The sequence below is a fragment of the Notolepis coatsorum genome, assembly GCF_963971535.1.
Source record: "Notolepis coatsorum genome assembly, chromosome: 3".
NCBI classification, from domain to species: Eukaryota; Metazoa; Chordata; class Actinopteri; order Aulopiformes; family Paralepididae; genus Notolepis; species Notolepis coatsorum.
Genome location: NC_140167.1, coordinates 195,978,699 through 195,996,699, shown reverse-complemented (window position 1 = coordinate 195,996,699; position 18,001 = coordinate 195,978,699). Strand labels below are relative to the sequence as shown.

At 48.1% G+C, this 18,001-nt stretch overlaps 1 protein-coding gene across 4 annotated transcripts in view; it reads left to right on the top strand.

Moving 5' to 3' along the window:
* bcor (BCL6 corepressor) overlaps positions 1-18,001 on the top strand; it is a 74,759-nt gene that overhangs the window by 51,412 nt on the left and 5,346 nt on the right. For 3 of the 4 annotated variants that reach the window (XM_084310628.1, XM_084310630.1, XM_084310627.1), the window contains 5 exons: positions 5,007-5,300; positions 6,549-6,859; positions 8,016-8,324; positions 14,531-14,697; positions 16,880-17,025. In XM_084310628.1, the coding sequence (XP_084166754.1) occupies positions 5,007-5,300; positions 6,549-6,859; positions 8,016-8,324; positions 14,531-14,697; positions 16,880-17,025 (1,227 nt within the window). The remainder of the gene's footprint in view (positions 1-5,006; positions 5,301-6,548; positions 6,860-8,015; positions 8,325-14,530; positions 14,698-16,879; positions 17,026-18,001) is intronic. The other variant, XM_084310629.1, reaches the window with a different exon arrangement.

Sequence of the window (18,001 nt, the reverse complement as noted above, 5' to 3'; positions counted from 1 at the left end):
ATATATATAGCTGTTAGTGTATATATAGCTGTTAGTGAGTATATATATAGCTGTTAGTGTATATATAGCTGTTAGTGAGTATATATATAGCTGTTAGTGTATATATAGCTGTTAGTGAGTATATAACTGTTAGTGAGTATATATAGCTGTGAGTGTATATATAGCTGTTAGTGAGTATATAGCTGTTAGTGTATATATAGCTGTTAGTGAGTATATAGATGTGAGTGTATATATAGCAGAGTGTATATATAGCTGTGAGTGAGTATATAGCTGTTAGTGAGTATATAGCTGTTAGTGAGTATATATAGCTGTTAGTGAGTATATAGCTGTTAGTGAGTATATAACTGTTAGTGAGTATATAACTGTTAGCAGGGGAGGAAATTAGGCCACTTTACTCGCCAAATGCGAGTATTTTTTACGTTTGGCGAGTGATTCATGAAGACCACTCGCCAGTCTGGCGAGTATACAAAAAAATAAAACATTCTGCAATCACTGCACTGGCAAACGGTGCGCGTCTTCTGAGTGTTCGCTTTAGTTGACAGTGCCACGAGAGCACTGCACAAGACCACCTGCGGACATATAATGTTTAATAAACGTTTGCGCAGTACTGGCCAACCCGCGGACATATAATAATAATAAAAGTCCCGCGGTACTACTAGGCTAGCCATCAGGAGCACTCGCAAACAGATAACGTTAAACACAGCAGAATATGGAAAACAGACAGACTGACCAACGGGGAACTGCATCCAACCCTAGTACAACCATCGAGTATAAGTTACTAAGGACACATTTAAATCAGAGGTGTAATGTTGTCTACTGGAACTGTATACAGTGGTTAGCTTCTAGTTAGCGTTTTAGATATAGGTGCTTGCTAGCTAACGTTAGCCCCGTGTGCTCAAAGCAGCCAGCTAGGTGTATATCTGTTATGACTATAATGTTTCCAAAAAAGCACCGGACTACGACGTAAGGTTAGACATTTTATTTCATGCTCAAAAGCCCCTGGCTTGCACATCGCAGTCACAAAAGGGGCTAGCTCCTTCCAGTGCACTGTGCACACAACGTCAACAGCACACCAACCCAACTGACGTTACCACAACACTTGACGGTACTTCACAGCACTGTCGTAAGACCACCGTGCTGTCTTAAAGGCACAGTGTGCCTACCCAGATGCATACACAACATTGACGCGGCTTGACATACAAAGAAGTAATTATCACAATTAGCGATTTTCTTTGTCTGGTAAAAAATCTGTTTGGCTGGTAAAAAAAATCAGATACTCGCCAGTTGGCTGGTAAGCCAAAAAGTTAGTTTCCTCCCCTGACTGTTAGTGAGTATATATAGCTGTGAGTGTATATATAGCTGTGAGTGTATATATAGCTGTGAGTGAGTATATAGCTGTTAGTGTATATATAGCTGTTAGTGAGTATATAGCTGTTAGTGTATATATAGCTGTTAGTGAGTATATAGCTGTTAGTGTATATATAGCTGTGAGTGTATATATAGCTGTGAGTGAGTATATAGCTGTGAGTGTATATATAGCAGAGTGTATATATAGCTGTTAGTGAGTATATAGCTGTTAGTGTATATATAGCTGTGTTAGTGTATATATAGCTGTTAGTGTATATATAGCTGTTAGTGTATATATAGCTGTTAGTGAGTATATAACTGTTAGTGAGTATATATAGCTGTTAGTGTATATATAGCTGTTAGTGTATATATAACTGTTAGTGAGTATATATAGCTGTGAGTGTATATATAGCTGTTAGTGAGTATATAGCTGTTAGTGTATATATAGCTGTTAGTGAGTATATAGATGTGAGTGTATATATAGCAGTGTATATATAGCTGTGAGTGAGTATATAGCTGTTAGTGAGTATATATATAGCTGTTAGTGTATATATAGCTGTTAGTGAGTATATATATAGCTGTTAGTGTATATATAGCTTAGGGCTGCACGATTTTCGGAAATAATCTAATTGCGATTATTCTGACAGATATTGCGATTGCGATTTGCGATGCGATTATAACATATTTAAAAAAAAAATTACAAGAAGAATGTTGCTGCTTTCTGTAGTCGGGTCCCAACTGCAAAATGACTGTATTACCCTGTATTATACACTTTTACTATCATGTAGACTATTCTGCTTTGTGTTTACATGTGATGTATTGTATACATGCACATATATTATGTTCTTGTGTGATGTATCGCACATTTTATTGCTGTGTGATGTATTGCAAATGTTATTGCTGTCATCTTGGCCAGGGCCCCGTTCCCCGTACCTGGATAACTGAGTTAGCCGGATAACTTTCGGTTAAGTCTGACTTAAGCCGGACTTTCCGGCTCCCCGTACCTGGATTGTCCAAATCACCATGACAACAGATCCAAAAGTTTGAGCCTGGTCGAAAGCAGGGTTTAAGTTCAAGTTAGCCGGATGAAGCACAGCCACGCCCCCGCAAAGAAAGTGACAGCGCGTTTCCTGAAATTATTCCCACAGTCTAGGATCTGCTTTATACCATTCTGAATTACGTTTTTGTGCTCCATTCTTCCAGAGGGGGCTTTTGAAATGTAAAATAGACCCAAAATGCTGATACTAAATTCACTTTGTCCTAAATAATGCACGTTATATATACCGTGGCGCTCGCTCGGTGCGATGTACACATTATGTGGTTATTCTAACAACGCGCAGCATTGCAAATGTGAATCCCGCGGGGATATTTTTAATGATTGAAACCTATCGCTCGTTTGGCTCTGATTCCTTTCATATTCTCCGCTGTGGATGTTTAATGGAGCGCCTGGATTGTGTTTCATTCAAGCATAAAATTGAAGTGTCTATGCGTGGATTGTGGATCTTGTCTCGTTCATTAATGTATAAACAATGAATTTATCCCATCTGGCACAGTGGCTCAGCGGTAGTGCTCAATCCTGGCAACCCAGCGACCGGTGTTCGAAACCCCGTGTTTCCAATATAATTTTTTGGAATATAATATTAATGATTATACGCCAAAGTAGCCTAGTTTCAAGTTAAAATATTATAAATCTACATGCATTGAGGATGTCATTCTTTATATAGCTCTCAACGTGCACCAAATTGAATTATTCCTACATCGCAAAAAGAAGGGGAAGACTAGGTTTCGAACCCCGGTCGTCTGCGTGAAAGTCAAAAGAAGAACCCGTTACACCACAGTGGAGATAAGTAAAAGATCGACTATACATCAATCAATGGGAAGAGAGCCGTATCGTTATTTTGGATAACAGTTTAACTAATTATTTTCGCTAGCAAGATCTCATTTGATTATTCAATCCAGCAGGCAAGTTTAAAGAAATATAATCTGATTGATTGAGGTAATGAGGGACTTAAAATTAGCCTATAGATAACGCATTTAACTTGTCGGCGAGGCGATTGAGCCGTACTGCAATATGTTACTAAAGTTTTAAATCAATGAATCAATCAATGCCGCTAGAGAATCAGGATCTCTGCTCTCGACACTTGCTGCCTTCTCGGCTGAGGCGGGCACGCGCACTTATCCTGGGTCTCAAGTCTGGCTTGAGTTAACGAGACTGAATCCACCTTCGAGGAACAGGAAAATCCCGGCTTCAAACATCGGGTTAACTGAATCTGGATAATGACATCTTGATCGACTTAGTTGAACCAGGTACGGGGAACGGGGCCCAGGTCTACCTTGCAAAGGAGATATTGTATCTCAATGGGACTTCCTGGTTAAATTAAATTTTTTTTTTTTTTTTTATTTTTTTTTTTTTATTTTTTTTTTAATTGCAGGCTTGGCGATTTGATAATTGCATCATTCCAAATCGCGATTTCGATTAAAAAAACGATTAATCGTGCAGCCCTAAATAGCTGTTAGTGAGTATATAACTGTTAGTGAGTATATATAGCTGTGAGTGTATATATAGCTGTTAGTGAGTATATAGCTGTTAGTGTATATATAGCTGTTAGTGAGTATATAGCTGTTAGTGAGTATATAGCTGTTAGTGAGTATATAACTGTTAGTGAGTATATAACTGTTAGTGAGTATATAACTGTTAGTGAGTATATAACTGTTAGTGAGTATATATAGCTGTGAGTGTATATATAGCTGTGAGTGTATATATAGCTGTTAGTGTATATATAGCTGTGAGTGTATATATAGCTGTTAGTGAGTATATAACTGTTAGTGAGTATATAACTGTTAGTGAGTATATAACTGTTAGTGAGTATATAACTGTTAGTGAGTATATATAGCTGTGAGTGTATATATAGCTGTTAGTGTATATATAGCTGTTAGTGAGTATATAGCTGTTAGTGTATATATAGCTGTTAGTGAGTATATAGCTGTTAGTGTATATATAGCTGTTAGTGTATATATAGCAGTGTATATATAGCAGAGTGTATATATAGCTGTTAGTGTATATATAGCAGTGTATATATAGCAGAGTGTATATATAGCTGTTAGTGAGTATATAGCTGTTAGTGTATATATAGCTGTTAGTGAGTATATAGCTGTTAGTGTATATATAGCTGTTAGTGTATATATAGCTGTTAGTGTATATATAGCTGTTAGTGAGTATATAGCTGTTAGTGAGTATATATAGCTGTTAGTGAGTATATAGCTGTTAGTGAGTATATAGCTGTGAGTGTATATATAGCTGTTAGTGAGTATATATAGCTGTGAGTGTATATATAGCTGTTAGTGAGTATATAACTGTTAGTGAGTATATAGCTGTAAGGGGGGCAAAAAAAGCCCTTGAAAAAAATTTAATTAATTAATAACCCTTAGTTAATTTCTAACCCTGGCTGTTAGTCAGTGTATATAGCTGTTAGTGTGTATACTGTAGCTGTGCGTGTATATATATATATACATATAGCCGTTAGTGTGTATACTGTAGCTGTGAGTGTGTACATAGCTGTGGGTATATGTGAGGTGACTGGTGATGGAGGGAGAACAGCTGACCTGTGAGTATCTTGAATGTGCTGATGACTGACTCCCGTCTCCCTCCGCTCGTCCAGAAGACCCCACCCCGTGTTGTGATGGCAACCTGGACGACGTGGGGAAGCTGAGGGTGTGCATCGAGCTGACGGGGCTGCGCCTCAGCAAGCCCGCCGGTGGCACCGGCACCTCCCCCGACGACAGGCCGGACAGCAAACAACAGGAAAGGGCGTGGCCTCCCCAGCCACGCCCCCTGGGTCAAGCCCCCCCGCCCCCGCTGGACCGCAAACTCCGAGCGGGCGACCTGGAGGAGAAAGCCACGACGCAGAGAGCCGAGGTCAACAGGAAGTGGGGCTGCGAGCGGCTTGCTAACGGTGAATATCTCCCGCCGTGTTCTCTCTCCTCTCCCATGGGGAGGAAGTCTATCTTTGGCTTGTGTTCCATGTGTTGTTGCCTGTTGTTCAGGGGGCTTTCCCTCTTGAGCGGCAGGGGGATATTGTTGCCCTGCCAGGGGAAAGCCAGCCGGGCCTGGGGAGAGTATGGCCGCTACAAAGCGCACACTCCCATGTGATTAGTGGCTTTTAGCTGGTGCGCGGCACGCGCCTCACGGAGGAAACGATGAGAGAGAGAGAGATATGTAGGCAGGTGTACTGTGACTAATGTGTGATCAATGATTTCACACCCCGCCCCCTCGAGGCCAGTCGGAGAGAGAGTGCAGGGTGGGGGTGGTTTACTGATTAAACCAGGACTTTCCCTTCTTCATGTTCCCAGGCCGAGGCAGAGATGAAGAGAGGACGTAGATTAGGGGAAGTGAGCGAAAGTGGGGAGATTTGGGGTTTTCTGTTCCCGGTGAAACCACAGCGCATGATCGGCAGGCAGCCTTTTTTTTCTCTCTCTCTCTCTCTCTCTGCGCCTCAGCCTTTTCTTTTTATGACGTCACCTTGGCAACAGCCGCGTGGTAGTAAATGATCCTTGGTATTCCTCTGCGCCCTCGTGTGTGCGAGACGGGACGAGGAGGAGGAGTCGTGGTGTTTGTATATTTTAGTGATGGCAGATAATTGTAATATATTTTAATTTCCTCCTCCCACTGATTCTTTACCCGGGGTTTATTTAAACAGCAGGGATTTAATGAACGGGTCCGTTCAAAATAAAGAAAGGTATTATGTTAGGCCTGCGGGATGTGTGCCTGGACGGCTACAAGGAAAGCCCAGGAATGACATGTTTTGGGGGGGGGGGGGGGCTGCGTTGCCGTTTCACCGTTAATGAAATGCTATTTTGGCTTTGTGGTTTCAAGGGCAGTGTGGTCTTTGCAGGGTACATGTGTGGTATTGGGGAGGCTGAAAAGCAGACTCCTGTAAGGAGATTAATACTCATAGGAGTGTCCTTGCTGCAGTGAGTCGGTGTGTATGCGTGTGCCTGCGTTTGTGGGGGCGTGTTTGTGCCTGCGTGTGTGCGTGTGTGTGTGGGTGGTGTTTCTGTGCGAGCGTTCTCCCAGACTGCTCATTAATAAACCAACGGAGGGTGAGAGATGGCCTTGCGATACCTTCCCATCCTCCCAGCCGCAGCATACGATCAGCCTCTCACTCTGCCCCCCCCCCCCCCCCCCCTCTGTCTTGCTCCAGGCCTGCCCGCCTCCCACCTCCTCCCCAGCCCGCTGAAGGACAGAGCGCCCCCGCAGGGCCCCGTCTCAGGTGACCGGGGCCCCAAGGAGCCCAGGAGGGGCCCCTCCTCCTCCCCACCGGCCCTGGAGCCAGCCCCCGGAGAGTCTCCTCCCCTCAAGCTCCGTCGCCATAGTGACGCGGACAAACCCAAGGGCAAGCGGCCGTGCAAGACCAAGCACACCGGCCAGAGGGAGAGGAGGAAGGAAGCCACCGCTCCCAATGGCCCCGGCCAGCGCTGCGCGGCTGACCTGGGATCGGCACAGGAGGGCAAGGTGAGTGGAGCTCGTGCGTCTGTCTGGATTGTTGTGCTGCGCCGGAGTCAGTTTCATTACGCAGATGGGAGAGAAAGGGATGGATGGAGGGAGGAAGGAAGTATGTTTACAATGTTTAGAGAACCGCTGCGGCTTTGACATCCTGCTGCCCAGAGTGGCTCCCTGTGGAGCCTGCCTGCCTGCCTGCGTGTGTGTGTGTGTGTGTGTGTGTCTCCGTCGTTATTGGTTGAATGTGTATTGCTGTGCAGGGTCATTGCCAGGACTGTGTGTGTGTGCGTATGTATACGTGTCTGCGTGTTTGCGAGCATTCTTCGCATAACGCGAAAAACCCCGAAGCAATTGTGCTGTTGACTCGGTGGTGAGCAGTCGTCTACTCGGAGACGCACACACACACACACACACACACACACACACACACACACACACACACAAGCTCACACAGACGAACACGCTCACGGGCACACACACACAGACACAATCTCACACACACACACGCTCACACACACACACAGACACAAGCTCACACAGACGCACGCGCTCACACACACAGACGCACACACACACGCGCGGCCGCGCACAGCGAGGAATGTGGCAGCCGCGGTCGAGCGTCTGAAGCCCAAGTTCAAAAAGAAAAAAGGGAAGGGAAAAAAAGGGAGCGAGGGGAAAATTGAGAGGAGAAAAAAAAAACGAGGCTAGTTGTTTTCCGCCCGCGCTGCTCCTCTCCTCCCTCACCGCTCCTCCGCCTGACAGCTGCTCCGGCACGGAATTCCACTGAGGGGGCGTGCGTTTCACACACACACACACACACACAGACGCACACACAGAGGCACACGCACACACAGCCCCCCTATCTTGGCTGGTTTCGCTGAGGGGCCTCTGTTGGTTTAGTGTTTTAAAAGAGATGTGACATGCCAACCTGCGGTGTTGTGCGTCGCGAAACAGGTGTGTGTGCGTGTGTATTATTCTGTCACACATTTGTGTCCGTCCATATGCATTTCCTTTTGTGTGCGACTGTGCGTGCGAGTGCCTGTTTCGGTTCTGTGTGTATGTCCTTGAGTGTGTGTGTGTGTGTGTGTTGGCGTCTACTGCTGGTGTGTTCCGCTGCAGTCCCTCTAACCCCCCCCTCCTCTCTCTCTCTCTCTCTCTCTCCCGCCAGCCCGCTGCGCAGCAGCAGCAGTGTGGCGCTCAGAGGAAGAGAGCTGCCTCTCCTACTCATTACCCTGGCTCTCTGGTCAAGCCCTGCTCCCCCGCCGGCGCGCTCCGCCCCCCTCCCCCTCTGCAGCCCCAGGCTAATGGGAAAGGGGGCGTCCCACCAGAGGGGGCCGGGGTGCGCGGCAGGCCCCCCCCTCCCGCCGCCGAGTCGTCCCCTGTGCTGCGACCCATCCCGCCGGAGGCGCGCCGGCTGATCGTGAACAAGAACGCCGGCGAGACGCTGCTTCAGAGAGCCGCGCGGCTGGGCTACGAGGTAACCCCCCTCCCCTCTCTCTCTCTCTGTTATACACCTCGCCGGCCCTCTCTCTCTTTTATCTCTTTTGCTTTCCCTCGCTCCTTCCTTTGTTCTCGCTCCGTGACTCCAGCTAATAGAGCTAGACTTTCTTTCTTCTTTTTTTTTTTTTTTTGTTTTTGTTGCTCGCCTCTATCCTATTTTCCTCCAGCTGTCCTATTCTTCCTCTTTTGTCTCTCTCTCTTCCTTTCTCCGTCTCTCTCTCTTTTCCACATGTTTTTTTTCTCTCTCTCCTCCGTAACTCCCTTTTTCTCTCTGGTTTCCGCTCTTGCTACCCCCCCCCCCCCCCCTTTATTTCCTCTCAGCGCTCGCTCGCTCTCTCTCTCTCTCTCTCACTCACTCTGTCTCTCTTCCTCTCTTTGTGACTCAGATATTGTCGTTGGCAACCTCCCCCTTCTTACCCCCTCCCGCACACACACACACCACACACACACACACCACACACACACACACCACACACACACACACACGCCCGCATCCCCTCCTCTCTGCCTCGCTCCGCTCTCTCGCATCTCATTAATTTTCTGTGAGACGATGTGTGACACACAAGCCCACGCACACACACACACGAGTCGAGCATACACACACACGAGCATACACGCACACACAAACACACACACACACACGCATGCAGACTGGCAGCGGTGTGGTGGGAACATTGCAGGCTACAGAGAGACTGATGCATGCTGCTTTCTCTCACACCGCAAGTTCATCTTCTCTGTGGCTGTTGTTCGCACCACAGAGAGAGGGAGGCAGGGTTCTAGAGAATCTCTGTTCTGAAGTAGCTCTGAGCCCCCGTTGTTTGTCTGAATAGTGTTGATTAACTTTGGCTCTCTTATCCCTCCTTCGCCATTTTGTGCCTTCCATGTTTTTAAGTCTAAAAAGGTCTCTACCGTATGTGTGTGTGTGTGTGTCTGGTCAGATTTTGCTGATTGATTTTCTTTAAAGTGCCTCCCAGAATTTCAGATGCTCTGTTCAATGTGGTTCTAGAATAGTTTTGGTCAGTACAGAGTAGCCGGAGTGTGTGTGTGTGTTGATGTGTGGGATTAATTTAATTAGCGGAGGTATCTTCATGTTAAAAAGGTTTTTTTTTTTTTTTTTTGCCTCATTAACTGATGATGTGGTGTGTGTGGGAGTGAGAGAGAGAGAGAGAGTGAGGGGGGGAGAGTGTGAATGAGAAGTAAGCGCTGGGAGTATAATGGGGCTCTAATGTGCCGTGGTGACTGTGGTTAGTGGTGGTGGCGGCTGTTATTCTCCTTCCTACACACAGTCACACACACGCATATATGTGCGTGCGTGCACCCACACACACACAGGAACACAAGCGCTCACAGGCAGGCAAGCGCACACACAGGAACACAAGCGCACACAGGCAGGCACACAAACACACAGGAAAGCATGCACACTCACACACACAGACAGCCAGGCAGGAGCATGCTCACACACACACAGGCAGGCAAGCACACACACACACACACACACACACACACACATGCGCCCAGGGAGCAGCACGGCAGCGGGGTTCAGCCAGGCGTGCTGGAGAGAAGCAGCCTCGTCTCTCTGATTTATGCGTCTCTCGCCCAATGCTTTTTCTCCTTTTTTTTTTTTCCCTTCATTTTTTCCCCTTCCTGCTCTGCGTGCTGCTGGGAGGAGGGAGGGAGGGAGGGAGGGGGGGAGGGGGGAGAGGGAGGAGGGAAGGCGGGGGTGTTGTTTGCGCAGCGGTCAGCGCCTTGTTTGTGTAGTCTCAGGTTTTCCCCTCCCTCCCTTCTCTCTCTCTCTCTCTCTCTCTTTCTCTCTCTCTTTCTCTCTCTTTCTCTCTCTCTCTCTCTCTCTCTCTCTCTCTCTCTCTCTCTCTCTCTCTCTCTCTCTCTCTCCTCTCTCTCTCTCTCTCTCTCTCTCTCTCTCTCTCTCTCTCTCTCTCTCTCAGGAAGCACGTCTCTCGCTGCCTGTGTGCGATAAGCCTGGGGCAGACCCCAGGGGCTCCTACACACACGCACACACACATGCACACACGGACGTGCACGCCGAGACACACCAACTTATGCACACAAACACACACATTTACCCTCACACTTGTCTTGCGCTGGTGTTTTTAGCGTTGCGAGCTCCGGGCTTATCGCACGCAGGCAGAGAGATATGAGGGCCCAAGACACACGCACGCACGCACACACAGAGTTAAGGAACACACACGCAGTCATGCGCACACGTACGCTGTGACCCAGTAAGCGCACACTCAGGCATCCCCGCACGGCTAGCGCCACACAGAATGCTAGAGGAATATTACCCTCTCTCACACACACACTCACACACTCACACACACACACACACACACCTACACACACACACACGTATAGATTCTATGCTGTGCTACCCGCCCGGCGCCCGACACACTGCATATTTCATGTTCGTTTAGTTTTGCGATCCGTGCCTCTGCACATGAAAGCCTACTCTCTCTCTCTCTATCTCTCGCTCTCTCCCTCGCTCTCTCCCTCGCTCTCTCTCTCTCTCTCTCTCGCTCACCGTCTCTCTCTCTCTATCTCTCGCTCTCTCCCTCGCTCTCTCGTCTGCCTGGCTCTTTGCGCATTTGAAATGGTAATGAGGAGAGATTCGGTGGATGTCTTCATCCCTCTCTTTCTCTCTCTCTCTCTCTCTCTCTCTCTCTCTCTCTCTCTCTCTCTTTCTGGCACCGGGTGCTTGGTCCCCTCACCCACACCCCACCCAGTGTGAGAGAGCCAGGATGAGGGGTGCAAACTGTCATTTCGTCTCCCACACACCTGCTGACATGAATCACTTGTAATTTGCTCATTAATGATCCAGAGGAGCGGGAGAGTGGATTAGTGTTAAACTGGTGGTGTTGATCTCTGCAGCAGAACAAGGGGGATTGATTGGCACATTGTGGCGTGTCACCGCAAGCATTGATCATGAATATATTATTACACATGAAACCTGCCGGGGCGCCCCTCTCTCCTGACCTCACCTTCCTGTCTGCGGGGGTGTGTGTGTGTGTGTGTGTGTGTGTGTGTGGGGTTCATTAACACCTCCGACTGATATTATCGGAGTTTGGATTCTAGGGCCTCCCCTGGTGACTCACTGTAAAACACACGCACGCACACACACACACCACTAGCTTGGGCATGTCATGGGGTGATACTCGTGGTGTATATAAAAAAAACATACACACGACTTGCATACACGGCGCGCATTAGCGCACACACACACAGACGTATGTTCATGCACACACACACACACACACATGTACTCCTACTGATGTGTGTTTTGACTATGCAGCGCTGCAAGGGTTAAATGTATGAGTGATGCTTTGATTGCAGCGAAGCGCAGGGAAGCATTTTAGAGCGAGAGATTAGAGGAGGGAGGGAGAGAGTGAGAGAGAGGGAGAGGGAGGGAGGGGTGGGTGGAGGGGAAGCGTCTCATTTTACTGCGGAGGAGTGTGTGTGTGCGAGTGTGAGTCTGGCTGGAAGCCAGGGCTCTCGTGCTAAGCTCCTCGCTCTCTCCCAGCGATATTAAACACGGCTCCGCAGGTTTTTAGTGCTATGCCTCCTCCGCAGTCACACACGCACACACACGACGCACTAATGTACACGCATACACATCTGCGCACACACACACAGGCGAGCTCCTTGCATATCGACACCCTCTGCCTGTCTCTCTCTTGTCAAGCTTCCTTGAGAGAGTGAACAGTTTCAAGTACCTCGGAGCCCACATATCCGAGGACTTGACATGGACCACACACATTGACAGTGTTGTGAAGAAGGCACGACAACGCCTCTACTTCCTCAGGCGCCTAAGGAAGTTCCAAGTCAGTCAGAAGATCCTTAGGAACTTCTACTCATGTACAATAGAGAGCATCCTGACCGGCAACATCACCTCCTGGTTTGGGAATAGCACTGCACAAGACCGTAGCAGACTACAAAGAGTGACACGTTCAGCCGAACGCACAATTAGAGGGGGGCTTCCCACCCTCCAGAACATTTACAACAAGCGGTGCAAGGGGAAGGCTAAGAGAATTATTAAGGACTCGAGCCACCCGAACAACTGCCTCTTTGAACTGCTGCCGTCAGGCAAGCGATACCGGAGTCTTATGGCGAGCACAGAAAGACTCAGAAGGAGCTTCTATCCCCAGGCCATCAGGCTGCTAAACGAACAATAATCGCTAAACGAACAATAATCACTATGCAACAACCATCAAATGCACACAGCACACACACCCACACGCACACACACACTCACTCAAACAAACAACACACTGCAGCACCCACTCTCCACACTTTAGATCACACAAACACACTTACACTTTATATTTATTGATAAAGGATTTGCACTACAACTCGTACACCTACTGTGAATTGTACCTAAACTGCACCTTGTCCATTTATGCCTTGCACTATATAGTATTGTATATTAGTACACTGCACAGTATTGTATATTGTATGGTAACTACGTCTACGTCTACGAACATTGTACATATGTCTAAACTGAACACTGTGACCTCTTTTTTTTCTTCTAATTTTTACTATGTTTTTATTTCATACTTATCTTGTCATGCACAGTCTCTGGAGCGCAACAGTAAGAAGCATTTTGTACAAAAGTATTCTGTACTTCTGTATGACAACTATTAAAGAAACTTGAAACTTGAGAAACTTGAACTCCCACACCCCGTACACACACACACACACGCGCATGCACACACACACACACACACGCATGCACACACACACAGTGAGTGGAATTCCCCAGAGGGAGGCTTCGGCACGGCTCTCCTGAATCTCTCCAACAGGCAAACAGACAGCGTTTGGCAGCGAGGGAAAAACCAGTTTGAGCACTCACCCCCCCCCACCTCTCTCTCTCTCCACTTTTCTCCCCCCCCCACCCCTCCATTGTCTCCTCTCACGCGCTGATGTCCTCTGTACGTCTCCCCTCCTCCGCTGTGTCTTGTTATTATCAGCCGTGGTGAGGCCATGAGCTGCATTCATCCCTCAGATCCACCGCCCGCCGGCTGATTGGGTGTTGCTTTTTGCTCCTCTCGTTTTTCCCCCTCTCTGCCCCTCCGCTCGTCCCTCCGTCAAGCCTCTTCTCTCTCTGCCACTTGCCTCTCCCTCCCCTCCCTCCCTCTTTCCTTCCTTCCTGCATGGAGAGCGAGCGAGAGAGAGAGAGGGAGTGTGCGATAAACACTTGGAGGAGACGACGCTAGGCTGGAATTAGCATAGAAATGGAAGTTTGGAGTCATTCCCCAGGTCCGGATGAGCAGCGCTCTCCTCCCGTCGCTAGGGCTCTGTTAGCACGCCACACTGTGTGCGTGTGTGTGTGTGTTTGTTTGCTCAAGTGTGTGTGTGTGAAGATGCATAAGCCCCGCAATGTCTCTCCAGCTCTACATGCCCCAGGCCAGTCCCGACGCTTTGAGCACATACGTTGATGTGCACACACACACACACACACACACACACACACACACACACACACACACACACACACACACACACACACACACACACACACACACACACACACACACACACACACACACACACACACACACACACACACACACACACACACACACACACACACACACACACACACATTATATACACACTCCAGCCAACACACCACACCAGAGTGGAGGAACAAACACCTCGCTTCAGTCTTTCTCTCTCTCCCCCCCCCCCCCCCCCCCCCTCCCTCCCTTCCTCCCCCTCCAGTCAAATGGAAACCAGCCTGACCACATGGTGTTGTAGTTCCAACTGTCACAGGCTGTAGACCATAGAAAGGCTGCTCTCTCGGTAGCTCCTCTATCGGGCCTTTGTTCCGCTTCCACTGTCCTGGGTTCTGACTCCAGCGCCAGTGACTGGCCGACACAGACGCTTTCAACCCCCGCCATGGCACACGCACGCACGCACACACACACAGTCTGACCGATATGCTCTGGTCTGAGTCATACGAACAGTCTCCTAGCTGTGTTTATGACGCCAGCAGTAACCGTTAGAGCTTGTGTGGGGGGGGGCTGGTTGCCTACGTATCTGTGAGTGGGAGCACTTTCATTCACGTGTTTCCACTACTGGTACTACTTTGGTCGTTTACACGCACACACACACACACACTCTCTTAACCCCCGCCCTCCATCCCCTCCTCTCCCCCCGGTGCGTCTCCAGGAGGTGGTGTTGTACTGTCTGGAGAACCGGGTGTGTGAGGTGAACCACCGCGACTACGCCGGCTACTGCGCCCTGCATGAGGCCTGCGCCCGCGGCTGGCTCTCCATCGTGCAGCACCTGCTGGAGCACGGAGCTGACATCAACTGCAGTGCGCAGGACGGCACCAGGTACGCATCACTCGGGACGCCGTGCTGCCAACAAACCTCTCGAGCGACGGCACTGAACTTGACTTTTTTATTTGGTTCACATACATAGACGGGTCCATAAATATTTGGACATCGACACAATTTTCATCGTTTTGGTTCTGTATGCCCCCACAATGGACTTGGAATGACACAATCTTTTAAGTGCAGACCTTCCGCTTTAATTTTATGGTATTTTCATCCAAATAAGGTGAACGGTGTAGGAATTACAACCATTTCTACATGTGCCTCCCCCGTTTTTTTTAAGGGATCAAAAGTAATGGGACAATTGGCTGCTCAGCTGTTCTATGTGCCAGGTCTATGTTATATTCCCTCATTATTTAATTTACAAGGAGCAGATAAAAGCTCTAATTTCAAGTGTGTGTGTGTGATTTGCATTTGGAATCTGTTGCTGTCACTATCGGTGAAGCAAGGCATCATTAGGCTGAATGAAGAGTATGGAGAAGGAAGAGGACTGCTCATGATCCAAAGCACACCACCTCATCAGTGAGGCGTGATGGTAGTGTAATGGCGTCGGCATGCATGGCTGCCAATGGAACCTGTTCCCTTGTATCTATTGAGGATGATGTGACTGCTGACAAAATCGGCAGGATGAATTCTGAAATGTTTGGGGCAATAATATCTGCTCATATTCAGCCAAATGGCTTCAGAACCCATTGGACGGTGCTTCACAGTGCAGATGGACAATGACCCAATGCATACTGTGAAAGCAACCAAAGTGTACTTTAAGGCAAAAGAAGTGGAATGTTATGTAATGGCCAAGTCAATCACCTGACCTGAATCCAATTGAACATGCATTTCACTTGCTGAAGACAAAACTGAAGGGAAAATGCCCCAAGAACAAGCAGGAACTGAAGCCAGTGGCAGTAAAGGCCTGGCAGAGCATCACCAGGGACGAAACCCAGCGTCTGGTGGTGTCTATGGGTTCCAGACCTCAGGCTGTCATCGACTGCAAAGGATTTGAAACCAAGTATTAAAAGTGACTATTTGATTTATGATTGTTAGTTTGTCCAATTACTTTCGGTCCCTTTATAAAAAAGAAAAGGGGGGGGGGGGGGGGAAGACAGACATGTATAAACTGTTGTAATTCCTACACTGTTCACCTGATTTGGATGTAAATACCCTTCATTTCAAGTCCATTGTGGTGGTGTACAGAACCAAAACTGTCTTTATGTCCAAATATCTCTGGACCTGACTTATGTCTGGGAGGCACGGTGGCACAGTGATTAGCACTGTTGTCTCACAGCAGCAAGAAGGTCCTGGGGTCAAACTCCCTGTGTGGAGATGATGGCATGTTCTCCCCGTGTTTGCGTGCGATTCCGTTGGGTACTCCCCACGCCATAAAGACATGCATGTTAGGTAAATACATTGCAGAGGACGAATTTAGGTTATATGTAGTGCTGTCAGGCGATACATTTTTTAAATCTAATTAATTACAGGATTTGTAATTAATTAATCTAATTAATCGCATTTTAATTTCATAACCATTTTATGCCTGATATTCTATATTCTATAATCATATTTCGGATATATATCGGGTGGCAGAATTCAGTACTGTAGCTACAAAACCTTCTGTTTAATCATCTTCCATCTATTAATTTGCTTAGATTTTTCAGGTCTGGTCAATTTTAGCATGGTGTTATTCAGTCAAAGAGAAAAACAAATGTAATTGATATTCTCATTTGGTTCATTACAATTTACTCAAGCCTAGTAACAGACACAGTATTTCTGACACTGGGAATACATTCCCTGAGATCCATAGATGTCCCTAGAATCAGATACCAAGAACATGCAAATGGACCATATTAAAAAAAGTCTGTAAATGTGTATTCTAGGTTCTTATGGAATAAATGAGATTAAAAAAGAAATTATAAAAAAAAATGCTGTGTAATTAATTAATCTAATTAACGCGATAAACTGACAGCCCTAGTTATATGTAAACATTTGCTCAACAGTAAAGACATTTCTATTCTACTCCACTGGCAAAAAAAACCCTCTTGGGTGTTGCTGTGTATATGTGGCTGCTGACCTGCAGCTACTAAAACCTTTGATCACTTTTAGAGCCATGCCGTTGACAATTTATAGCTGCACAATTGTGTTTTGGCTGTGATTCTATATTAATACGTGTGTGTGTGTGTGTGTCCAGACCTCTACACGACGCCGTGGAGAACGACCACCTGGACGTGGTGAGGGTGCTGCTCTCCTACGGCGCTGACCCCACCCTGGCCACCTACTCCGGCCGAGGTCTCCTCAAGATGACCCACAGTGACGGCATGGAGCGCTTTCTCACAGGTACGCCACCTGCCGCTGCTGCTGTTATTATTATTATTATTATTATTATTATTATTATTATTACATCTCCTCCATTCTAGTCGCATCCACTGCTTAGGAATATCATACAACTCCGGTATGTTTTCCTCTCGTCAGCGCTGCACACACAGACCTGTACAGTCGGTCTCTCCACCTCCTCTCGTCAGCGCTGCACACGCAGACCTGTACAGTCGGTCTCTCCACCTCCTCTCGTCAGCGCTGCACACGCAGACCTGTACAGTCGGTCTCTCCACCTCCTCTCGTCAGCGCTGCACACGCAGACCTGTACAGTCGGTCTCTTCCACCTCCTCTCGTCAGCGCTGCACACGCAGACCTGTACAGTCGGTCTCTCCACCTCCTCTCAGTCAGCGCTGCACACGCAGACCTGTACAGTCGGTCTCTCCACCTCCTCTCGTCAGCGCTGCACACGCAGACCTGTACAGTCGGTCTCTCCACCTCCTCTCGTCAGCGCTGCAACACGCAGACCTGTACAGTCGGTCTCTCCACCTCCTCTCGTCAGCGCTGCACACGCAGACCTGTACAGTCGGTCTCTCCACCTCCTCTCGTCAGCGCTGCGCACACAGACCTCCTGCACACACAGACCCCCCCCCCCCCCCCCCCCCCTGTACAGTCTGTCTCCACCGCCTCGTAGCCTGTAGTCTCTCTCCCATGTCTCGTGTTGTTTGCTACCGGCTCCACTTTCACATCCTCCCGTGCAACCTGTTGCTGCTAGTCTCTCTCTGTTAATCCTTGTCCTCCGCCCCCGTGCCTCCCAAACCGGCCGCTAGGCATGGTCTGTCTCTCTGTCGGCTACCCCTACCCCCCCTCCCCCAACCCCCCTGGACCACCTGTTAGAGGGAGAGCCTTGGCCTGTCTGGGTGCGTGCTGCCTTCGTGCTCCTCGATCTGGTATCTTAGCAACGCCAACTGTGTTTGCTTAGCGTACGTGCGGAAATGGG